The 26,643-nt window shown below is 37.9% G+C and overlaps 1 protein-coding gene across 1 annotated transcript in view; it reads left to right on the top strand.

Moving 5' to 3' along the window:
- Positions 1–3,598: 3,598 nt before the first annotated feature.
- Positions 3,599–26,643, top strand: part of si:dkey-172j4.3 (diacylglycerol kinase delta) — a 122,191-nt gene continuing 99,146 nt past the window's right edge. The window contains exons 1-3 of the mRNA XM_038302107.1: positions 3,599–3,879; positions 4,881–5,032; positions 11,344–11,448. Coding sequence (XP_038158035.1) covers positions 4,940–5,032; positions 11,344–11,448 — 198 coding nt within the window. The 5' untranslated portion in view covers positions 3,599–3,879; positions 4,881–4,939. The remainder of the gene's footprint in view (positions 3,880–4,880; positions 5,033–11,343; positions 11,449–26,643) is intronic.

Here is a 26,643-nt window from a genome sequence, read left to right as displayed (position 1 = left end):
AAACGGTATGTATCAAATATGATACATTTGGCATTACAGGGTTAAGAATAGGCTTCGAAAGTTCCTTTTTCATAAAGCTTATAGTTAGCTTATCCTGAGCTAGTTTTGCTGCTATATGCTTAGACTTCTGGAGGACATAGGGACCCCTTTTTCATCATTTTGCTTCATTCTATCTCCATTTGTCTGGAGAATCTGTTAGTTCAATCTCTAACATTATGCTCTCTCTTTTTCTCATAGTAGCTTCGCCTCGTCTGTTCCTGTTTGGCTGTGACACCATCCTGGATAGATCTGCTGTGCTACTGCCATCAACACCTTTGTTTATAGATGTTCGAGATCTGCCTGTTTTTCAGTGTAGTCCTGTTTCTCTAACTGTGACTGGCTGGATGTGCTCCCTTCATCCTCTGACACGGGAGCTGGCTCCGAGCTTGTCTACCTGGCTGTGTGTTTCCTGGACGGGGCCGCCTTTTGCAGTTGCTTTTTGTATCTCAGCTTCTGTTTTTTTGAACCCCAGTCGGCCTCGGCAGATGGCTGCTCACACTGAGCCTGGTTCTGCTGGAGGTTTATTCCTGTTAGAAGGGAATTTTTCCTCTCCACTGCCGCTACAAGCATGCCTAGTGTGAGGGATTGCATTAAAGTCAATGAGTCAATGCAATCAACTGGTTTTCCTTAGATAGAAAACTTTGAATCAATTTAACTAGATGATCTGGTGAACTGCCTTCATATGACATGTGTTGTGAATGGGACCTATATAACTAAACTTAATTGATTTGAGTGAGGGACCAATTCCCCATCTATCTATCATCTATACACTAACTGTAGGATCTTGTTCTTTTCCAGGGTCTCCTTTCAGTTGGACAGGCAGGGGAACTAAGGCTCCATATATTCATCCTGATCAACGGATTTCTTTCACCTGGGAAGAGTAGTGGCTCTACTTCAAACTACCCCCAGATGATGGAACTCCTTGCCCTGTCTCAAAGACTAAATCTGGCCACCTCACAGATAGGGCTCATTTGGTCAGCTTTGGTCATGATCCATATCTCATCACTGAGCAATGAAATGGTTATGGACGCTAAGTAAAGTCCATACTTTCTCAAAAAACACTTAGAGATGGGATTTTTATTCATTTTAAATTGAGACTGGAATTACTTTTGATATCTTAAAGGAATAATACACCCAAAACATGATTAGCCTTCATGTTCTACTCACCCCCATGCTGAACAACACTCTGGAGTACTTTTTTGATATCTCAAATGCATCTGGAGATCTGGGAGGCTTCTTGCTGTCTGCTGAAATTCAAATAAAGGAGCTCTATGGTGCCCGAGGCAGAAAGGTCCATAAAAGTCCACAAAAAACGTGTCAATATTCCTCCATACTGCTCGTCCAATGTATTCCAAGTGTCCTGAGTGGGTAGCATCCAGAATTTATTCGAAACGAAGTCATTTAGAATGTTTTTAGAGCATAAACAGTAGGGTATAGGATTTCCTAAAAGCGCGCGCCTGCGAGTTCACGACGCTACGGAAACCGCGGCAGACCAAACCAGATGAAAGTGCGCATTCAGCGTCTGCTCTTCCAATAATGCAAGCGTAGAAGAAGAAATGTGCTGTTTACCTGTGCAAAGAAAGAAACAACGAAAGAAAAATGTCTGAGGACTTCAGTGTTGAGGAAGAGCATGAGTTCTTTGCCGAGCTGAATGCGCACTTTCGTCTGGTTTGGTCTGCCGCGGTTTCCGTAGACTCATGAACGCGCTTTTAGGAAATTTATTTACTTTTTTATTCTTGAGGAGTGTCTGTAATCATTGGTTTATTCATCAAGTCATTTATTTGCGTCTCACTTCTTACTTTGACCTTTAATCTAATCCATTTCATTCTTGCTAGCAGACTCCCCCACCCTACTCCACACACAAGCACACAACCACAGGCCAGTGTTATTTATTGGAACAGCACTGAGCTACATCAGAGCTATTTTTTTTAGATATTTACCTTTCCCCAATAATTTTTGGAACTCTAAATATACTATTAGAGCTCAACCATCTTCCATTAATATTAACTCAGGCATAGGACTAGGGTTATGTAGTAAGTACCAAAGGAAAAAAACACACAGAAGCTGGAAAATTCTGATTTAGACAACATGGAGGTGCTGGTTTCATGACCTTTTACAAAGTTGTATTCACATATTTAATGAAACATAGATTAATATAGGGCTGCTCAGTGGTGCAGTGGGTAGCACTGCTGCCTTGCAGCAAGAAGGTTGTGGGTTTGTTTCCTGGACCGGGGTTATGCATGTTCTCCCTGAGCATGCATTGGTTCTCTCTGGGTACTCTGACTTCCTCCCACAGTTCAAAAACACGACGTTGAGGTTAATTGGCTTCTCTACTTTCTCCTTAGCTGTGTGTGTGAATGTTTGTCACTGTGTTGCCCTGCGATGGACTGGTGAGCTGTACAGGATGTACCCACCTCTTGCCTGTAGACAGCTGGAGATAGGCACCAGCACCCCTCACAAATCCACCTGGGGTTAAGCATGTCAGAAAATGAATGTGCCCCAACTATTTGACAACATTCATATTTTTTCATTGATTTTGCCCAATGGTGTACAATGTGAACCTTAACCCCATTCCCAAATCATTTGCAGGTATTCTTTAAGGATTGATTGTATTTAGCTCCATTTAAGTTTCCGCTTTAAAGCATAATATGATGCGGTTATCTCAACATTTCACTCTGGAGTAAACATGAGGTGTATCATTACTGAAAAGATGATAAATAGACAAAGTGTACCGCACAATGGCGTTAACCACACAATAGGCCTGTAAGCAACATTATCTGGGTGGGCCCCATATGAAGTACAACATCCCATCCCCTACCCTCCCTCCATCACTAACACATTGTACAAACGGTTATGGTTTTAATCTACGCTCTGGATTACCCATAATTCCAAGTCGTATTGTAAAAAATAAAATACTCAAATAAATTGTTCTTTTAAGATCTTTATTGTGGTTTGAAACATGAGTGTAATATTTTACCAGCTATACACAGTTATTATCATAGTAATAAAAGTAACACTGTCTGCTTTGCTATTGATGTCCTGTTTAAACGGCTGACCATCATGTTGAAATCTCACATGTGTTGGGGTATAAATAAGGTCCCAGTACCAGGTGGGTTAAAGATGAATTTTTTACACCATTAAATTTGCACAGAGAAGTCCTAGTTCACAGATGTCAATGACGGTGGCCCTAAGAGGTCGGGGGCCCCTAAGCAACTACAGTCTCTGCTTACCGATAGTTATAATTCTGAGATTATAAAATCACATCTTCCTGGACACACTTAACTATCAGTTGCTGCTTTGTTTGGGGTCTGTCCCAAAAAAAAAAAAAACCTGGGAAAAAAAACAAATGCTTTTTTTTTTTTTGTTCGTTTGTTTGTTTTCTGTAACGCATAAAGAGCAGAATCTTCCTCAGCATAGGGTTTATTTATACGCATCTGTGCAGGCTGTTTGTATCCTCGCGCCCTCTCCATCGTGCACGCGCGTGTCGTGCCCGCTTGCGTGCGCGCGTTATTTGCTCTCCGTTTAACCTCGGCACAGCGTTCTGAGGCGGCTCAAACACGGCCGCTTTCACATTTCTCTCCCTTCCTCTCTCTCTCTCTTCTCTCTCTCTTTTTTCTTTCTGTCTTTTTATCTGCCGCCTCCCCTCCTCTCCCCCCTCTTCCTACCTGATTCACAGCCGCTCCGGCGCTATGCGTGTGACCGCGTCTCTCTCTGCAAGGCGAGCACCACCGGAGAGCGCCTGCTGACCGCCGGCTGCCAGCACTAGCCTTACCCGGCAGACGAGGCTCCCAGGCGGGCACCGGGAGAAGGAGAGACACCGCAGCAGAGTGTCGTCCGGAGGTAGAAGCTGCTCCTGTTTTTATTATCATTATTATTATATTGAGGGTCCGTGTTTGTGCGGAGGAGGTGGCCGCACACACCGTGAACGCATCGGCTCTGATGACAGCTGAAGCGAATAAAAGCAAGGAGTTAATAAATAAGTGCTGGATGTGAGCAAACGCATGATGATGAAGCGCTCCGCAGCCTGTTGTGCGTTATTATTGTTTATTATTGTTTATAAATGTGTCAGAAGACGCGTCGGAATCAAAGATATGCTCATTCTCCAGCGTTTTGTATTTTTTTGGGTCATTTTATTTTAAACATAAACTGTCTCAGTGGTCAGGTCGGGTGCCACCGGGAGAGGCGGTGTGGTGAGATGCAGACAGGTCCTTTTGAAGAACGTGGCCGCATCGTAATCAAGGAAAGCCCGCACGCGCACCACGCGCGCCACGCGCACAGCCTCGCAACAAGCCGACAATTCATCATCATTATTTGGAATCTTATAAAAAAAAAAAAAAAAAAAAGGGTTTCAGTGTTCTGATCTCGCGCGTTTACGCTTCTGAAGCACGCAGCTCCTCATCTGATCATCCGCTTTATGAATTTATTGCTTAAAAATAAGATTATGAACCTCTTTATCGTCACCGGCTGCGGGACTTCTATCAGAAGAAATGAAGCTACTGTTTACCTTAAACAGCCTGCAGTAGGGGCTGCTTTTTTTAAAAATGCACATAAAGTTGGCAGAATTAAGAGGAACTGAGAAAAAGAAGTGAATGTGCTTAATAGACTGCCAAAGTAGAGAAGGGGAGGTTTAACTGCATGGGAAGGTTGTTGTTTATGTGTTCCCAACTTTGAGAACCTGGAGCACTCTCTGCTTTTAGGAGAAAAAAAAAAAAGAAATCTGCTTATCAATAATTCATCCCTCCATCTTTTCCAGAGTGGGACCTGGATAGAAATATCTATTTTAAAGAGAGCTTTTGTCCCCAGCTTTAACATCTCTCTCCTCTCCCTCCTCTTTCATCCAGAATATCTCACAGCCGTTGAATTCATCCATTCTTACCTGTTCTCCTTCTGCAAACCGGTCATGGCTTCCAAACTAAACCCCAACGTCCTGTATGTGTCTGGCCCTGGAGAGTCCCTGGGATCCCCCCAAGCTGATTCTGAAAGAACTCACATTGTGAGTATTTGTTGGTGTTTGTCTATGCTTTTTAAAACAAATTTTTTTATCCGTAGAATTTGCTTTATACCTATTTAAGGCTTTAAAGTTGCTTTAAAGAATTTCCAGAGAAAACTGCAGCAACCCTTCATTCTTAAAGCAAAAATTGATGATTTTATCTCGATTATTATAGTCAGCAGGCTTAAATGGCTAAAACAGGTGTTTATTTTTCCTGGTATCCAAACTATTAAATATCAATCGTTTGTGTTTAGAAATGCATCAACAAACAGCCCATTGCCCCTATTGACAAAAAACATCAGCAAGCCTAGGAATACATGCACTGATCCATAAATCAGTGTCATATTGAAATTCCTTCAGTTTACTAAAAGAATTAGCATTTTAGACCTAAACAAACTGAAAACTGTGAGTCTATAAGAGACTATAATGATGTCACTGTTTTCTCAGTGGGTTTTTAGCTTAGAGTAGCCCCCCTTACCCTACCTGTTGCAGCTTCCATACTTCTCCTTCACTTATAAGGAAGACAGATTCTACTGGTGGTGCACGGATTACCACTTTCTGACGATCACTGATTCCTGATCTTTAAAAAGCCCGACATGCTGTTTCCGATTTTGACCGATACAAATTTCTTTCAACATATTCTCATTATTAGTTCGCATGAAATCCTACGCAAAGTTATACACAGTATTTCGTACGTTTTTGACGTTTTTCCTCGAAAATACAGATCAGTGCGCAGACAGACAGACGAAAAAAGCAGATCCGCGGACGGACGTAAAAATGGGAAAAATAGTGCAATAATTACTTCATGATGTCTTTAACTACGTTGCTTGCTGTTTTATATCTTAGGGTTAGGGTTAGGGTCAGGGTTAGGGTTAATTGTATGTTAAATTCTATGTTATTAAATGGTGCGTAAGGATATCTTGTCTCGCAAGACGTGAAAATACGATGAAATACAACGAAAAACACGTAAAAAACGTACTTTTCGTAGGATTTTATATGAACTGATAATGAGAATACACTGTTTCTTTTCATAACTGACACTCTTTTGTTATAAGATCACAAGATACAAGATCTTTCAATTTTATCTTACTAAAAAAAAACATTAAACACTGCCTGTGAAACAACAACATTTCTGAAGTAACTGCTTTAAAGCATTGACAGTGGGCGGTTTCCACATCTTTAGAGGGGTAGATATGATTGGTGAAGAAGATCAGCCGTTAAATCGGCTGTTGAATGTAAATTATGGGGGCCATTAAAAATCATGGAAAACAACTTGCTAATTGTAAACAGCTACTCCAAATAACTTAGAAGGCCCCGATGAGCTACTGCTATTACTTTGTTACGCTTTAGTTATTTTATATAATCCTGCATAATAAGCATGTTTAATTGTAAATTGATTCTTAATTTACCTGATATTTTGTCAGCATGTCTGATTTGCTGGGTAAAAAAGTAAAATGGCATGGTGAATGCTGCAATAACTTGAATAATTCAGGTTATTGCAAAAAAAGAAAATTGGACTTTGTTTCCAAGTGTGAAGATGTTTCGCTTCACATCCAGGAAGCTTTTTCAATTCAAAATGATGGGAAGCGAAACGTCTTCAAACTTGGAACTGGACTGAGAATCTTCTACTCCATTAGGTTATTGTCAAAGCTGTCATTTTTAGACCAGTGGTCTTCCATATTTGAGAAACTAAATAAATCAGTCTCAACATGTGAATGTGTTAGGCCCCCATATGAGCAGCAAACATATTTAAAGAATAAAAGGTACAATAAAAAGTGTTTGATGTGGTGATCTCACATAATCCCACTTAACAAACAAAGCTAAATTTAAAAGCATCATCCGTTTGTGCGTTTTCTTTTACAGCAAGTTCAAAGGTTGAAGTCTCACAGTGTTGTTAATCTGTTGCTCAACTCCAGTGAAATATGACTCATCTTTTTTTTTTTATACATGTCTAAATATAAGCTGCTGTTGCCTCTCAGCGCTCAGGAAGTGATGGAATGCAAATAACTGCCAGGAAACATTTTTAGATCAGGGCAATAAGGCAAGAAAAGATCATTAAACACAGACAATAGTTTAAAAAAAATCATAAACTAACAACACGTTTTACAGGATATTGTGATGTCACACGTTTTTTTTTTTTAATAAAGGAGGTACCAATAGGGAGAAAAAAGTGTGATAAACTTTACATTAGTAAGTTTCATTTTAACTTTCTTTAATTACAAAAACCAGCACTTAACAGAATTCGCTATGTTTTTGTTAACAGATTTTAAACACATAGGAATATTAGTGGATATTTAGCTCAAAAGAAAACTTACAAAAAATGTGGAAATATTTGCAAAGTAGTTAAGATCTAGAAACCATTTTCTATGAAAAAAAAATTTTTTTTTTTTTAGTTCAATTACCACTTTTACACCAATAATATATATTTTGTCTCTTTAAGCCTGTCATATGCACTAAAATAAGCAAACTATTACTTCAAAAGAGGCAGCTGATCTGTTTTGTTGCGTGCAGTTAGTTAGCTGGTGTTTCCATTGCTTAAAAGAAAGACCAAAGGTTTCTGCTAAGAAGCATTTTCACTTAGGAAAAAAAAAAGACGGTCATGAAAAGTGAAAGATAACGACCGATCCCTTAAAAACTCCAGTTGTAAGCCACAAACAGCATGTGTAGCAGATAATTGCAGGTTGGCAGAAACCAAAACTAATTAATCATTTAATGTCAGCCTGTTATACTTAGGATGCTCTATAAAGACTACTTTGCATTTTGATTTAAGAGTTATATTTTAGCAGGAGTAGAAATAACTGGAGCCTTTTCTTCAAAGAAAAAAAAAAGCAGAAATAAATGTTCTGTCTCCTACAAACAAGTACCAATTTCCAGAGGACATGTCTGTGTCCTACGGCTAAATGAAAGGGCGCAAACTCCGCTGTGCTGCACAGACTGTGGTCAACCACAGTTTCTCATAAGTTTGCCCTTAGTGATAATCATCCCTTTGATTACATAGCACTAGGCTGCTAAAATGGGCTCCACACTACAGTGTAGGATCTATTTCTAGGAGCCCAGCAGTCATTGAGCATTTAACTGAATGAAGCTCTTTCCCATGACACAAACAAGGCAGATGTTGGTGGATTTTAGGGATTTTTTTTAGCAGTGCAAAAATGAGTTTTATGCTTTTTTTAGGGCTGAAACAATGAATCGGATTAATTGATTTTTGAAATAATCCTCGACTAATTTAGTAATTGATTAATGGTTAACTGTAGTGTAAAGACTGTAAAACATGCCTTTAGCTGACAGACACTTAAGGCAATAGTTATATCAAAAAATATGTAAACATTTTGCATTTAAGATAAAAATAAAAAATTGTTTTTTTTTTCTGTCAATATACTCTATACAAAAACTTTTAGTTTCACCTGGTTAAAATTAGCTAAAAGTATTTAAAGGAACCTTTGCTTAGCCGATTATTAATCGTTTAATCGAAAAAATTATCCACAGATTAATCGATTTACAAAATAATCATCAGTTGTAGCCCTACTTTTGTTTATTATAAATTATTTTCTATTTACTGGCCCCAATACTGCTAGGTAAATTGTTTGGCAGCTTATTTCCAGATCTGATAACAATATGTACTCAACAATAAAGGCACTATTTCTACCTTTCCGCATAGAGAAAGATTACATAACGCCCAAACAGGTGTATCTGATATTTTGAGACTGGTTCTTGTTGGAAGCACCGATGATCTTGTACTAAGTAACCCTCTTTGATTCGTCCTTTTATATAGATCCAAATTAGTTCTTCCCATTAACTAAAGTCAAAGGCTAATGAACATTACTTGCTTCTCTGAAAGTTTTATATATTATAAATATTTCATATTTAGTAGGACTTCTTTCATTTGATAAAAAAAAAACAACTAAATATTTTAAGATCATATTTATATTCAAATGAGTGGTGGATGCTGTAAACAAAGTCTCTATTTGTTCGTCATCATCCAGAATTTATGGGTGTAAAACAGTCCAGTTTGTCTTTCTCACCAACAATAAAGAGGTGCAAGAGCCTTTATTCAATAAGTAGCTCAAAAAATATATTGCACAGATACCAGCAATTGTCACAAACCTAGATTATATTAAGAACATGGCTTAAAAAGCTAAAGTTATATGTAAGTTATTTTACGACATTCAGAAAGAAATACTCATTGAGGGTAGGTTTTTTTAAAGATTAAAAAAACAGACTAGCGTGTAACTCTCACCTTTACATGTTGTAAAGCTACTACTTTAATAATGCTTGTTATAGACAGGGCCAGTCGTGTAAATATATGTTCATTTTTGGAACATTATATTCCATCAAAACCTTTCTGACTTTTGAAATAATCTAGGTTTAATTGGTTCAAAGGAGGAGATTGACTCTATGCTTGCAGTGCCGGGTTAGAGTAGCGGTTGCAAAGACATTGCTAACTTGATTCTTTTCTTTTTTTCACATTTAAAGTCGTAGGGAAATCATATTTAAATGTCAAATCATTCTGGCTTAAACATGTATATAAATGTACTCTTTATCAGATGATATTGGCCCAAAATTTAGAAACTTGCTGTTTAGTTATAGGCCAGTTAGTTATGCGTCAGCCTGTGAGCCTAAATTCGGACAATCATATATCAACGGTCATCTGTCAATCATATTTTTTTCGTTCATAGCATCTTGATTCATATGTCGCAGCTAATATACGCAACCGTTGAAATAAGAAAAAAGAACAATTTCCTTTCCCATTGAGTTCCGTCCCAGTTTTAACAGGGATGGACGTCTGTGTCTTCAGCAGGCGTAGAGCTAACAGAACTGGCAGCGTTGCGAGGCAAGGGCTCAAACATGTACGGCTGTAAGCCTTCTACACCAAACCAAGCAGTGTATTCTCATTATCAGTTCGTATGAAATCGTACGAAAACTTATGCACAGTATTTCGTTGGTTTTTGACGTTTTTTTCGTCGTATGAAATCGTATTTTTACGTCTTGCCTCGAGACAAGATATCAGTGCGCATGCGCATCTTACGCACTTTTCAATACTTTACATTTTAACATACAATTAACCCTAACCCTAACATACAAAACAGCAAGCAACCCAGTGAGAGACATCATGAAGTAATTATTGCACTGTCGAAAGCTCGTCCGTCTCAGTTTTACGTCCGTCCGCTGTTCTGCTTTTTTCGTCTGGCTGGCTGTGCATGCGCACTGATATGGTATTTCGAGGAAAAACGTCAAAAACCCACAAAATACTGTGCATAACTTTTCGTACGATTTCATACGAACTGATAATGAGAATATGTTGAACCAAGCCTCTGCCGCCCTGGCGTCCTCTTGCACAACAACTTCGTCCCGCTTTCCTTCTCTAAATAAAAACTGTATGACAGAGGAGACCCATCCACGACCTCCGACACAAAACTCCTCCTCTTGCATGTTTCCTCTGTCCATAGCGTTCCTTGACAGTGTCGTTTCTTAGTCACCAATTTAGTGCTACTTGGTCCCAATAGAATTTCACATTGGGAACCTACAAGCACTAAGTTGCTAACAGGTTAGCAAGATGCTTCCGACAAACCAGCCACAATCAAACTTGCTTGCAAAACTTACGCCACAACAATCCCGCTCCCTTGATAAACGACCAATCACATTCACTTTATTCACTCGTGTAAAGTCGGAGACCACTCAGGAGAATTCGGAAATGCAGCAGTTGGAACAACTGCTTCCCTACAAATTTAACTACACCACAACAAAATATTTGTTCTATGGAAAGGGTTTGATTTGAAAATGGTTTCCAAGGTGATGGTGTCTGTTGCTGTGTACAAAAAAAGAAAACGTCCTCTACAAAATAGCCCTAAGAGATGTCCAGTTTGACTTGTTGCTGCTGCCTTTTTAAGCAGGGAGGGTTTTTTTCATTGCATGTGAGTTTTTAAGAGCGTACTCTCCTCTATTGGTGTGGTAGGGAAAATACACTGTTTTTCATTTTTTTGTAGTGGCCTGTGATTCGTAACTAAAATGTCAACTGAAACAGAAACTTAATGGACAGTTCTTGTCCAAACAGTGCCTGAGAGCAAAGTGTTGCTAACATGCCTCTGTGCAACAGTTGCATTTTTAGGGTGGGGCCTTATATTCTGGCCATAAGCTCTAAACGTGAAAAGTTTGTTTCCCGTCAGCTCTGTCTGCAGCACAGCGAGTTCACACATTACACCCCTCACAAACAACTTTAGAATAAAGTGATAAAATCCATCTTTGTGATAACTGGTGAAAAGAAATTCACAGAAACACATTGAGGTTAAAGTAATTCACCGCTCTTTGCGTTTCAGATAGGAGAAGCTGCAGAAGAGTCTTCAGACAGCGACGGAGAACAAGACGAGACTTCACACAAGTTGATCCGCAAAGTATCAACGTCCGGACAGATAAGGGCCAAGGTAGGAGAACGCAAAGGGACCATGTGTGGTTTTACAAGTTGTCCAGATGTTTAGACCTGTTCGAATGTGCTTGGAGCATTTCAGAGCATATATAATACCATAACCATAATCTTTAAAGTTAGGAAGAGAAACCCTATGAAATTATGACATAAAATGCTCTCAGAACATTCTCAGCTAAGTCAACGGAAATCATCAAAAATTGAGATCTGAATTCGTAGCTTTCGTGGGAGCTCATATTAAGCACTCAGTTTTTTAGCAGCATGTGAAAAATTCAAACCTTTCTGACTTTCAGATGTGTTAAGATGGCCATTTGATGGACTTTTTCATGTGTTGTTGGTGGAACAAAAACATTTGTTATCTCCCTCTTTCTGCCTGTCAGACATCTACATTGTCTTTTTCTTCACTTGGTTTCCACCTTATCTTGTACAATCGATTAAATGAGACTTTTGACGTTATCTGCAGCATTTCGGGGGTCTGTTGAGGTCGGCAGAGCGCCTCGTTGTGTCACTTTCCATTTTCACCATCACTGTGATGGTTTGTGTTAGAATCTGTCACACAGGATGTGATCACTGCATGGCAATATCCTTTCTTTTTTGGCCTTCTTGTTGGTGGCCTCTGGACTCTGGTATTGATTGCTTGATATTAGGTTCTTGCTGGCATATGAAGAAACACCAGCCCTCGACACGAAAATACTTGAGGCTCATGTTACACTGGTAGAGTGGAAACATAGCTGATCAATATGAATGTTTGAAGTCTGAACATGTTGAGGAGTACGAGGAGCAGCATTTAGTTCCTATGCTCCACTTATCTGGAACAAACTTCCAGAAAACTGTAACAGTGAGGAAAGCCTGAGTTCCTTTAAATCAAGACTAAAAACACATTTGTTTAGGATTGCCTTCCACTGTTCTAGTTAAAAAGTTCAACTGAAACATCAGTAGTTCAACTTTTTTATTTTCTTTAGTCCAGCTGTTTTTAATGTTCTTTTTTGTTTCTGCTTTTTTATTTTGTTTGATTTCTTTATTTTTTAATTTATAATCTGTTTTATTTTCCTATATTTTCATCATATAAAGCACTTTGCATTGTCTTTGTACTGAATTGAGCTATACAAATAAATTTCCCTTGCCTTACCTTGCCTTATGACTGACTGGCATAAAATAATTTATGCCGACCATTTCATCATATAGGTGTTAGTTATGTTTTTACATGCTTTTTTCCAGTGGAGTTCAGTTCTGAATGATTTTAAAACTGTTCCTTATTTTTGCATTTTTATTTTTAATGTTCATATGCATAATTTCATGATGTGAATGTTACTACTGTATATTTGGTTTTGTTTGTTTGGGGAGTAACACAATGGCTTTAGGTAGTCATGAAGGGGTTTAGTGAGACCGGAAATTAAAGAAAGCTTAGAGAATAAATAGAAAGTAATATAAATAAAAGGAAAACTGTAATTAATTTAGGCTTAGGACTAAAACAACTTTACACTTTCCTAAATTTGGATTTGATAATTGCATAAAAAAAGATTTTTAATAAATCTGAAAATATAAAAGTGTAAATGATTCGTAAAAAAGGTGTTAATGAATAACATCCTCCGTTTTGGAAGATGAGCTTCAGTTCTTCATTCTGGGCTGCGTGTATGAAGCAATGGCAAAAAACAAAGCTAAGTGTTTTAGCTAAAATCGTTATCCATCACCTGCGCTGACCACAGACTGTAAAACACAGGCCAATCAATGGGAGGCAAGGAATTCCCGCAAACTGCTGCCATGGAGATGGCATCCCATAATGCTCGATTTGTTCACGGGAGATAATGGCAGTTGATTCAAGTCTGGTATTGATCACATAATTTAATCATATGAACACTACAGTGGGTTGGTAATGCTGGTTGGAGAAGCAGGAGTTTCTCTTCACCAAAGTCCCTGTAAAAAACTTAGAAATACTCTCAAATAGTAATAAAGCAGTAGTTCATGTACAGGGTTGTCTTTTTCAGAGACAATATAGAGAAGGATAGTGTTCATTTAAATGTGACTGTGAAGCAGAAGTTGAAGACTTAGAATTAAATCATATTTCCAGTATCAAACTGAAACTGATCCCTATTTTAAAGTGTTTGTTATAAAAGACCATAAGCCACCACTTTTTTCCCACGCTCTGAACCATGCGGCTTTTCTGTGGAAAGTCAAAGTTGGGAATAAAGGAATAAGGAGCTAATTTTCATTTAGCACAAGAACATGCTAGCAGGACGTACGGTAGAGAACAAATGTCCCGAATTCACACATTTTGACATTTATTTGTAACATTAAAGCTGCCGAAACAATGAAGAGACTGGGCTCAACTCCTGCAGAGGTGAAATAAAGAGCTGAGGAAGCCCCATCTTTCAGTAGAAGCTCTTACTGCTGCGAGCTAACAAGCTAAAGAGAGCTAGCATTCTTCAATTCAATTCAGTTTATTTATATAGCGACAATTCATAACACGTCATTTCAAGGCACTTAATAATTCAATCACACAGTGAAATTGATTCAAAGTTTTCTATCTAAGGAAAAGCCGTTGATTGAATCAACTCTTCTTCATCCCTACTCCAGGGGCGATATGTAGAGCTCCCCCTACAGGTTTGGTGGGAGACAGTTAGATATTAGCGGCTTACATTAGCATTGAGGCTTATAGATAGACGTTTCCAGTTTTTTCAAAAAAATTTAGAGGGTGTGACTCATAGTGAGGTGTGCTCTATAGTCTGGATAATATGGTATTTATTTGTTTAAATCCTCAATTATTTACTCCCTTAAAAGCTGAGATTTTGGCGTAAAGATGTAAAAAAAAAAAACAAGTTAAAAACAATACACAAGACGTTTCACTTCCCATCCAGGAAGTTTTTTCAATCCAATTTTTCAAATAAATTGAAAAAGCTTCCTGGATTGTTTTTAACTTATTTTTGAAATAACTATGACCAAGATGACTGGGAATCTTAGCCAACATACGGCATAAAGATATGTTAAAAAAAATAATTTTAAATATGGCTGAAAAGCTATCACGACAAAAGCCTTTCATATCAGTAGATTTCAATAAGTACAGATCCGTTTCTTGCTTTAACTTTAAAAAATAAGACAGGGGAGGAAAAAAGGCCAAATAGAAATTAGAGACTTAACCCTATGTGATCATTCCATTTAAAAAGAGTTCACAAATCTTGGCCACGAGAGGTTTAATTCTTTCTTTTGCTTAAATACACCAGAATACCCTACAGTTCTGGTTTGAAGCTCAATGAAATCATAGATAATTTTATTGTTTGTATTTCCTATTGATCAGACGTTTATTGCGATATATATTTTATGGTTTGATTGCCCAGCCCTACTTTCAAGTAAAAATCTTCACTGTAGCAGAATAATGTCCAAAGGAATGTTTAGTATTTATTTTGATCACTTTAATTAAGTTGTGAAAACAATAAACCAATTTACAAGTTATAGAAAATCCAGCTTCTTTACTGCTGTCATCACTTTGAAAGCCTTTCTGAGCAGTTTCAAGCTTCTCTTTTAATTTTAATTAAACTTATACTTCACAGCAGTACTACATTTACTTAAAATCATGTGTGATTTTGTTTGTTTTCTTCTTCTGACAGATACCTTTAAACAATTAGCTCCTTTTGACTAAAGTCACATGCAGTGACCTCTGTGCAAATGTTGGCTTTACCAAAACAATGCAATCCTGGTAGGACAGGTTGACTTTAATGAAGAACAGATGTGTAAGCACAAAGACTAAAAGGTGTAAGTGGATCAACAGATTCTTGAACCAACAAACAGTTCAGGGGCCGAACTTTTATAACCACATTCACATTTAAAAGGAAATCCAGCTTTATCCAGTATTTGTGGATATTTATTCAATTGAAGAATAGTTTCAAACAAAACACTGACATCTTTGTCATTTACATCATTATAAGATCTCTCAATTATAATTACCAATGCTGAAAAAAAAGTTTATATTGCTGTCGTTTGGGTTCTAACTATGTTGCATTTGAAAAACGCAGATTTTTCATGCTTCAGCTGAATAACAGCCATCATCCAGTCTATTTTTTTTTTCGCTCATTCTAACAGGGGTTCAAATATTTTTTCACACCCCTGAACAGAATTCGGTCTTAAACAGGGCAAAGGTGACATAGCTGTTCAGATGCTAGAAGCTCAGCTCCCGAGTCACATCTGTCTCTCTGGACCCTATACAATGGCTCTTAATAGTGGCTAAAAATGATATAAAAAGCAAACTAATGTACTGAAATAATGCTAATCCATCTTTGAAGCTTTAGTGGTTTTTTATAAAGAATATTCAAATTGAATTTTCAGCACAGAAAGTCATTAAAAGAACAAGAAGTGTGATTTTAGAGCAAGTTTTCTTTTAATTAGCTTGGAAATTATGTTTTATTATTTTTTTATAAGATAAAAATACAAATAAAATGTTGGTTTTTAAGATTGCAGATAATTCACAGAAATATTAGTCTGTGTTTATTAAAATTGATGTAATATTTTGTGGTTCTAATGCTGTTTACTCAGCAGGACTCAGGGAAAAGACGTCTATTTGGCCATTAAAGGTTGCAGACCCCTGTAATAGACGGACCTGACTCTGTATACCTGCTGCTCAGTGCGTGTATCATTAGTCAGGTGACGTAGATTAAGCTTGTCAACGACTTCAGGATTACGCTCCAGTGACAATAGCTTGAGCCGATTAGTACTTTTGTTTCCTTTTATAAGAGTATGTCGAGAGTATGTATGCACTTTCTGAGCTATAAATAAACTTGAAGGTTCCATTTTTTGCTGAGCAGAATTCCTGCCTCCTTCATAGATTTAATTATGCGTGACTCATTTTGTCCCCTGCCTCTCACCATCCTCGTTACAGACAAAGTCTGTTAGCGTGCTTGTTAAAGAGCTGCTACTCTTTATTAGCTGTGACATGGCATAACGGCACCATTAGATTAATTTAGCTTCGCGCTCATAGGTTCCTAAATAATGGCGCAGATGGTGTGTCATCTCCGTCTCATTCTGTTGGTGTAATTAAATATGTATGACTTTGATTTGGCGTCGAAGCAAATTCCCCACTTTTCTTTTTGTAATTTCTTGATAACACCTCACCAAACATGTTTACTGAAGTTCTTCATGATGTTAGAAAGCTGAGATTCCACCGACTGCACTGTAATCACATTGATTAGGTCTTCAGAGGTTTGTTGATTGGCTTCTATGTGAAACTCATCCCTCAGACTCTACTGACTGGAAAGGATTTGAAGATAGAAGGAGATTGATTTTCCCATAATTCCCTCTCAGTTAGCGCAACCTGATTTTCTTAATTTACCAAGAAATTCAGATGAATATATGTAAGATTTTTTTTTAAATGGCATAAACCTGGTTATACTCTCATATCTACCAAACCAAACTAGTCTGTTGAAGTTTAACAAAGGAACTTAGAGAAATACGTCAACATTTGTCTGCATTAAAGATGTTAATATTGCATGAACACATTGTTCTCCATTTCAGAGCGTTTCATCCAGCCTCGCCCTAACACTTCCTGTCTCGATCTTGCCTTTCCTCTTTTGATCTCTTACCCCCTTTTATGCACAACACGTTGCGTTAAAACAAACGCAGCATTTTAATTTCTTTTAAAGAAAAAGTTTTTATCTAGCTTTGCTTTATACTAATAGTTTGATTTAATATGTGTTTTCAGTCTCTGATGCTCTAGAGATTGTATGACCGCACTGTTAAACATGTGGGTGGCAGCGTCATGCTGTGGGGATACTTAAGTAGGGAAAAAAGGAAGTGAGAGTTGAGATTCGATGTATTGGACTAAATATAGAAACATTTAGTAGGAGGCAGCAGAGGACTTATTAATGTGTTTTATTAGTAATAATCTGTAATATTTTCCGTTCACCTTATTACTCATAATTTAATCTGTTACTCCAGTTACTGTTACTGTTGTCCCTTATCAAGAGACTTGATAAACATCCTACAGTAGTTTTTGTGTAAGTTATAGAGACCTATCCCTTTTCATATTTTCCTCAATGTCAGCATGCTTAAATTTGACTCCTTAGAATTTACTAAATTCTGTTAAGCAGATTTTTTACTTTTAGCGTTATTTAGCAGCAGCTAATGCAACTTTTTATTCCAGAGCAGCTGTACGCTCTGCTAACAGAAAACTGAAAGTAATAGCTTCTATTTTAGCTTACTGAAGGCTTTATCTAATCACCTTCCGGACTGAAGAGTGATAACAGAGAGGGTGATGAAAATTTAAACTTAGTAGTTCACGTATGATTCTAAATAAAGGTTATTTGCATTCACATTTCCATAAATTCAAAAAATATATACCACCGTTAGATACGCAATACTCAGAATCAAATACCTTTGTAAGCATAGAAGTTGCATTTTTAGCTCATAAATTGCTAGTTTTTTGTTTTCTTTTTTCCGTTTTTTGTTTCATTTTAAGTAGCTTTACATGCTCATCCGAAGGTTCATTCTTTGCACTGTTCAAAAATCATGTGCATCAATTCACAAATCACTACAGCCACTTCGGTTTGTTTAATCTGCAGTTTTATCTGAGCTGGAAATCTTTGCTTCTGTTCATGAACACAAATAGTGACAGAGCTATGTGGATTACCTTGATAAGCTGTTTGTTAAACATTCTTTTACTACAGTTAGATAAGAAAGTTGTAGACTATTGTTGTGAGGGTTAATTATGAAAAGATGCTACCTTACTTTCTGTTTGGAATTGCTAATGTTAAAGGTTTTAGCATTAGCTTTTAGTTATTTGCCAGTTAGGAGCAACTTCTTGTGAGTTGAATGGTCTTTACGATGTTATGCAACCTATTAGAGTGGTTAGCATTGTGAAAACAGTGGCCCTGTTGTATTTTTCTTTTAGAATATTTAGTTTGCTCTGAGATATTTAAAATGCTGCCACTATTTAAATCCATTATGTCACTTGGAGGACTGAGAATCTTCAGATATTGTTAGACTTGTTAGACAAAAGGCCTAAACAGGGGTTGACGTTGCCCTTCGGGCAAGTGGCTTTCACATTTCATCACAATTTTTACTTACCCAGTATAATGTTTGATAAATATAGTTCCTAATATACATTTTTGTATATATATCAATGAAAAAAGTTTTTTTTTTTTAAGTTTTTTTTGTAATTCAGTAAGTTTACCGGTTCCTGGTGTGTATATGCATGTGACAGATAATGAACTCAAGCCTAAATTACCGTGTTAACATGCTTTTCAATTCTTCCTGAACATTCTTTTCAAACTAAAGTTTGCTTTAAACTGTTTTGTGCTTGGAAAAATATAAATTGTAATGTTAAAAATCTAAAAACAAAACTTACACTACTACTACTCACCAATTTAACATGTTTAGCTCTATAACATTTAAATGCACCACTCCAATATCTAAGAAAAAAAAATTTAATAAACATTTTTTAATGTATGACCACTGTAGAGAAGACTGCCATATGATAGAAATATTTACACTGTGCGCATACAATTATTATTATTATTTTCCTAATCCCTGACTGATCATTTTTAATCTAACATGTATTATAGTATAGATTAAATTCATCATCCAGCTCCTGCTCTACAGAATTCTCTCCCCAAGGAGAGAAAAATCACGCCATCTAGCGGAAAATCACGCAGCTTTTTCAAATCACGCGAGAATATGTACAAAACAACAAAAATGGCGCCGGCTTGTGGGTCATTTTCAGCGAATGTCAGTGATTTTAAAGTAATTTTGAGTGATAAATACATTTTTTTTTGCGATCATTGCACTTGCCCGGCGGGCAAATGCAATAAAATTTGTACTCTCCCGACAATAAAGACGACTTGCCCCGGGCGATCGGGCGACGGTTAACATTGAGCCCTGGGCCTAAAGCTCAAATGAATGGAGTTGGGTAACTTTGATGTAAGCCAATCAGCCATCCTGTTATCTAGTGAAATATCTCTGCACCACTGACTGACAGAATGAACCATAGATATGTTTTGACATGTCTTGAATTGCGTCTTGCAAGTTCCGTCATCTCATTTCAGGTTTTTAAGACATCCCTAATATTAAATGTTTGTAATAGAAACCCTGTAAATTATGGCGTCTTCACTGGATGGAAAGGAATTCCTGTGAGGTTAGCAGTCAAGGCTGATCACGCCTCGACTTGACAGAGCAGGTCATTTTTCTGTTCTAAATATGAAGGTCTAAGATCTTCAAGACATTCATTGCCAACAATGCCTTTAATTAGATGCAGTTTTTCTAACCTTCTAACTCTTACTAGCTTTTACTTTTTTTTTAACCTCACCAGAAATAATTTAACCAGTCTGGTTCAGCAGCGAAAGGTTTTAATCTTAATATATAAACAGAAGTTTAGAAGTGTAAAAAAAATTTAATAATAATTCTTGCTATAGAGCTTTAGCTTTAAAATTAACCCTAAATTAACACTTAGAATCACCAAGTTTTATTAAACAGAACAATAAAAAAGGGAAGAAGAATGAGTTTTAGCGTCTGCAGAAGTGAGACAGGGGAAAAAATAAACGATTGTGCAATGTTTAATTTTAGTTGTGAAACTCTTTTTGTGTGTGTTTTCTCATGAGCTGCTTAGGCTAAAAGCGTCGTGGGTCTGGTTGCCCAGCAGATGACAGAGATATTTGGTGAAGTCAGGAAGATAAAAACTGCTCAGTTTCTCTTTTTATTCCTTTGACTCTGTTGCAGTATTTGGTTGTTTTATGCCCATCTTTTTCAGGCATGAAATGGAGCCATTTCATCTGGAATATTCCTCAGTTAATGCACAGCAGAAACCTTTGGTGTCGTCTACGACTGCCACAGATTTTAGTGTATTTATATAAAATGTGTAATTGAAATCCATGAAGTGTAAATAAGAAACTGTAGAGTTTTGTGCTTCTTAGCTAAAAAAGGAAGTAGAAAAGAACAAACTGGCAAGATGTGGGTGTATTATGAAGGCATGAATTGGTGAAGCGGCAAATTGACCTAAAGCCAAACTAGAACAACAGAGAAAGAAAGCAGTAAAAAAAAGTGAGATATTTTTTTAATAAAATTACACACACAATGCAGAAACAACTGCATTTTCTTCTTTTTTTTCACGCTGTCCCTGTTAGAAGTAATTTTTATGAACAAATGTCAGTTGCGTCACAGTTTGCATGTTGTTTTGGTAGCTGTGCGCTTTCAGGCAGTTCCTTTGTGGGTGACCTCTCTGGCTTTTTCGCTGCTTTTTCGTCTCCTCGTCTCTTTTTTGTCCCTTTCTACCTCCAGGCCCAATTACATAAGGTTTTACACTCCTCTTTTTTTCTCATCTCTTCTTCTCTCCCTCTTCCTCTTGTTTGACCAGCTCCAGTTGGATTGAGGGTGTGTTATTTCTGATTTCTGCTCATGTGGAACCACACTGGTTGTTTTTAGGGGGGTTTGATCCTTTACACTGTTAGGGACATGCTCAGTCATTTCATTATGTTGTTTAGACGCCTCCATCTTTCTGTTTCCTCCTCTGAACCCATCAGTGCAACTCTTGACTCTTGATTAGTAAGTATAAGAATAAACTGTATTCTGGTTTTCTCTATATTCTCAGAAATTACATCCTTTTTTCTAGCCGTTAGCACACAGCAAACTTTTGTCAGCTTCTTTACTCCACCCCCCATTTTTTTTCTAAAATAGTATTTCACCTTGAGATTGTGTAACCAATCATATTTCTGCTGTTTTTAGTTGTCACCAACACGTAACACCCCACACCCCTTTCCTATTCCTGTGGATTCCTCTTTTCATGTCTGCATCTCACTCCCATTGCTGATATCTGTGTGGGTGTTGACTGCAATGGAGACGAGGATGAGCTATGGGTGGATGTGTTTGGGGAGCATTGCTGACAAACGGCTTAAGGAGAGATGCTCAAGTGTGTGGGATGGCTACTGTTTTTTATGTGTGTGTGTGCGCACTTCATGTATGCCCTCAGCTTGATGTGATGCAGCTGCAGCAGCATGTGGGTCAGTACCAGCGAGCGGGAGACATGGAAAAAGACTAGGGGAGAGGGAGTAAGATGGACAAAGAGGAGAAAATTAGTAAGCGGAAGATGTGGAGCGGTGACGGCAAATGGGATGGCACACAGAGACAGATTTGGAGTCTGTTATATAAGAAATATGTGCAACTAACACCAGTTTCTAATGCCTATATTTACCGTTCTAACAGGTTGGCAGGAACGTTGAAGAGGCGTTTGGACTACATCCGATGGGACAAAAATTGCACTAAACACATTGCATCCTTAAGGCTCAGCAAATATGGTCATCGCTGTCTCTGCCTGTGCTGTTCAGGAAGTAGTTACGTCTCCTATCAGATGGGCTTGTTGGCGACCTGTTATTGAATTTCACTTGGATCCTTATTTGCAGTTAGATGATCTAAAGAATGTCCTACAACCTGCCCTGGCTTCTGCCTCACACCTTAAAGTAAACTCCCGATGTATTATACAGTTGGTGATCCTTACTAGGATCTCAATTAGTTCCCACTGTGGGGACACTAGCCTCCCAGAGGGTTGCTCTATCGACCAATTTAAACAGCTCAATAGTGATGCTCCCACTTGACAAACCAAAAGCTACGCTAAGAGATAATGGGTTTCACGAAGGCTGTCACCAGCTTCCTTTATTAAAAGGCTTTCTTCTTTGGGGTTAGCATGCACTCCTACAAAAGAGTGATGCATCTTTTTATTAAGAGCAATACACAACATTGTTTCTTTAAATAAGACAATATAATAATACTCCCAACAACGTCAACAAGCGCATTAACAAGTCTTGGGTCCGTTATTCCACTAAACACTTAATTTTAACAGGGTAACTAGACATAAGGCATTATCCAGTATAGGATACCAATCATGCAGACTGCCTTTGGCTGTTGTTTTTTGGGATGGCTGGCCTTTTTCCTCCGTCTTCTCTGCTCCACTCGGCTAAATGGGGTAATCAGCTTCACCTGCTTCTGCCCGGTTATCAAGAAGTTTCTTCACAAGGAACTCTGACAATTAATATGGAGCTTTGCTTACTCGCCATGTTTTTCCATGTAGATGTGTCCACTTAGTTGCAAAATTTCCTAGTTGCCGGTGTGGAAATTCTGTCCGCACATGCGCATGGAGGGCAGTGGAAGCCAAAAACTACAGTCAAGCATAGACCAAAGGGTAGATGGCCTGTAGAATACAGTGCTAGATGTCAGACAATATTTTCACGGACCTGCCGGGGGTTGGGGGTGGGGTGTGGTGGGTAAATACGATCAAGTAAAATGATACGACTGGCATAAAATCAAATACAAACAGCATAAAAATAAAACAAGCCGGTCCCATCTAGGCGTAATCGGAGACAATGACAGACGAAATGTGCTCCTGATGTCCAGTCTGCTCCGTAGCTTTGTTTTGGTCGCTGTAACCACAGAAAATCCCGCTTCACAAAGATAGGATGTTATAGATAGGATGAGTCTTGACCTGAATTAACCTGTGTCAAGAGGCACAGATGCACCGACTGATGTAATTGGGAGAGAATACCGCCCAGTACCAAATGACCGACACCGGTCCGCGGCCCGGTGGTCTGGGACCGCTGCTTTACACCACATTCCGTCATTCACCCATTTACACACACACTGATGGTGGCAAACTACAAGTGTAGCTACAGCTGCCCTGGGGCTTACTGACAAAACACCGGCGCCATCAGTCTCTCTGACCACCATCAGTAGGTCTTGCCAAAGGACACAACGACACTGAAAGCCTGAGCTGGGGCTTGAACCGACAACCCTCCAGTTGCAGGGCAGACTCCTTCATCGGACAGAACTTTCAGCTGACAAGCTTAAGCTTGCTACCAGCCTGTTCAGCCTGTCAACAGGCTATTCAGCTTGTCATCAGCCTGTCTTTACTAGCTCATTTCAGCCTTTAAATACCAGACCCATATGCCTTTTATTATCTTACTCTTAGCAGTTCTGTAGTTTTAAAAATTCAACATTTTAAAATGAGAGAATTTAAGTTATATGGCATTTTTTTATATGATGGATTATCTAGAAATAAAAAGCATAAAATCGTCTCAAACTTCTCAGTCCACCACCTATTGCTATAAGTTGTCAGTCAGCTGTGTAGATGGAGTGAATTCCTATAAGCTCTCTGCTTGTTAGAAAATAAACAACAACAAATATCCTTTATTTTCATTTTGTACATGCATAATTTGTAAAACAGTAAAAACCTCTATAAAGTTTTTAAGATTCAAATCAATATACATAAAATAAATAAAGAAAACACATTTTAAAGTCAGAAACTGTGAATTTCACCTCAGGCAGGTCGGTCCTAGAATTCCTCTGAGATGTGCCGACACATGCTAGCAGGCAGGTGGTTATATTTGACTGTTAAACCTTTGATTGATTGCATCTGTTAGTGCACTTCATTTTTTTCTGTTGTGATCCCAAGGGAATGTTTCAAATATGCCGTGAATGAAATGTGAGTTTGTTTTTTTATCTGTTTGTATGGTCATGTAAAATAAATGGACACAGGCAGTAAATCTGTGGATTACCAGGACTGGTTCTATCCACTGAGTGTTTTTCAAAGAATAAAACGCTTTTAAAAACAGGTGTTTGTCATTTACAGGCATCCAAATCAGTTTCTGCTGGTTTGACCTTTGGTTTCCTGTAGATGTAGAACAATCATGTTCTTCATGTCTTTATCTTGAAAGGAAACAGGAAGTCCTAAAATGTTTTTGATTTGAGGTTAAATGAAATACAAACACAAAATGTCTGAAACATACTTTAAACACGTTTTGTTGGAAATGTTTATATAGAAACTTCCATTTGAACATCAAAATCAGTTTTTAATGTCAATTATTAGGAGATATAGGCATTTCTCTATGTGTTTTAAAACATTAATGATTAATAGTTTAGCTGGTGGGTTAGCGGGCACTTTAGAAGCTGTCTTCTTAAAATAACCTGCCTTTTATGCTTTTTTTAAAACAAGTAAGAGAGAAAAGTCTGGTTTTGTTTTATTCAATTCAATTCAGTTTAATAGCACCAATTCACAACACATGTCATCCCAAGGCACTTTACAGAGACAAATCATACAGTCAGATTGATTCATGGTTTTCTATATAAAGAAAACAAGTTGATTGCATCAACTCTTTGACTGCAAGTCAATCCCGCACACCAAGCATGCTTGTAGCGACAGTGGATTGGAAAACTCAATTTTAACAGAAAGAAACCTCCACAGAACCAGGCTCAGTGTGAGCGGCCTTCTGCCAAGGCTAACTGGGGTTCAAGAAAATAAACTTCCAGGTAGACGAGCTCCAAGCCATCTCCCATGTAAGAGCATGAAAGAGACACAGATACAGTTAGTCAAAGTCAGAAAAACAGGACTACATTGAAAAACAGGCCAAGCTCCAACATCTATCCACAAAGTTGTTGATGGCAGCAGCACAGCTGACATTTCTCTCCAGGATGGTGTCATATAGGAACTGCTTGGCTTTGACTCTAATGTGCATAACATTAGAGATTGAACTAACACATTCTGTACAGTGGGAGAATAGAGATAGAATGGAGTAGAATGATGAAAAGGGGTCCTTATGTCTTCCAGCAGTCTAAGCCTATAGTAGCATAACTAAAGAGATAGCTGATCTTGATTAGTGTCAACCTTTAAGTCTAACATGGTGATGGCAGTGTCATCCTGTGGGAATAATTGGCTGTGGCTGAGACTGGTAGAAATGGACCAAACAAAGGTAAATAGGTTTGCATATTTCTAAGAATACAAAAGCAGGTGGAAGGAATCCAACCATTTATCTTGTGGGATTCAAAAAAAAAAATAGCTGAGCCAAGATTGTCTGATACTTTCTGGTGCTGAAGTCGAGTAATCACAATTCGAAAGTCGGGGGTTTCGTGTGAAGGGAATGTGATTAGATTGGAAATAAATCCTCTAACGTTGCTCTTACTTAGTTGTTGGGGAGACTTGATGGAAGATTTTCTCTAACAGCCGTGTGTTAAATCTCCCGCACATTTCCTTCCTCTGCCCTTTTCCATTGTCACCTCATTTTTATGCGCCGTTCTTCTCCCGTCTCTCCGTTCCCCGTGCATCTGCAAAGTCTACACCGCCATCAATCTTCAGTCTGCAACGCGCCATTAAGGAACGTGTGTGTTTGTGTGCGTTCTTGGGAGACGGAAAGACAAAGATGATGAGTAATCTGAAGTGACTGTGTCTAACAAACTAACACTCACTTAGGAAATGTGCTAATAGCGAGGAGTCGACAGTATCTCATCAACTGTGTTTGTGTAGTTAGAAATAATTTGAGCCCTTATTAATCTGTGGCTGGGTATTTGCGTGCAATCACAAGTGGGAAATTAGGTTTCAGTGTTTGTGTGAGTAGTTGGTAATTTATATATATATATATATATATATATATATATATATATATATATATATATATATATATATATATATATATATATATATATATATATATATATATATATGCATACATAGATGTATTTTCAGTGAAGGTCACCTCCCGCCTCAGTCTCTGCTGTCAGCTCACTAAAGAAACACTGTTGGAGTTTAGTGTTGGTGTTTTTTCTTCGAGGCACCTTAACTGATGGGTTCGGCATGCCTGTGAGTGCAGATATTTGCTTTGTCATGCTTGCTTATATTAAAAAGCTTTCTTTAATTGATCTGAAGGTCACAATTTTGCACTTCTGCATAGCATTTGAATCTGAAACTGGACATTAATTTGAATTTGTGAAGATTTTGTGAACAAAATCATACTTATACTTCTGCGTTTTCTCAATGATTTTAAATCAGGATTAGAAATGATCAGAGATGTATAAAACACCTCACCAGTGGAGATCAATTATTAGCCATGCTTTGCAGGAACTGAAAATAATTCTGAGGTTATATTGAGCATCACCAACCGTGCGCTGTATACATTTTTTTTTTTCCGTTTATTTCAACATATCCTCAGTCGGTTTCACAAACTGTTGGTCAAGAAATGTTTCAACACCGCTAAAGTTCGGTAGAGCTCAACCTTGAGGCACACAGAGGTAAATGTGAGTGATGTGTGTCTCTTAATGAAATACAATGTCACTTTTTTTTGAAAATGAGAGTATTGTTTACAACCAATAGAACAGGTTTTCAGAATAAATGTTAGGCTGTTATTAAGTTGTGCCCTGCAAAAATCCAATAGGGAAGGGAGTTTGCATCAGATTGTGCAGAAAG

The sequence above is a fragment of the Cyprinodon tularosa genome, unplaced genomic scaffold, assembly GCF_016077235.1.
Source record: "Cyprinodon tularosa strain WSP-4 unplaced genomic scaffold, ASM1607723v1 ctg482, whole genome shotgun sequence".
In the NCBI taxonomy this organism is placed as follows: Eukaryota; Metazoa; Chordata; class Actinopteri; order Cyprinodontiformes; family Cyprinodontidae; genus Cyprinodon; species Cyprinodon tularosa.
Note: the sequence above shows the minus strand (reverse complement) of the source record. Positions and strands in the feature narration are given on the sequence as shown.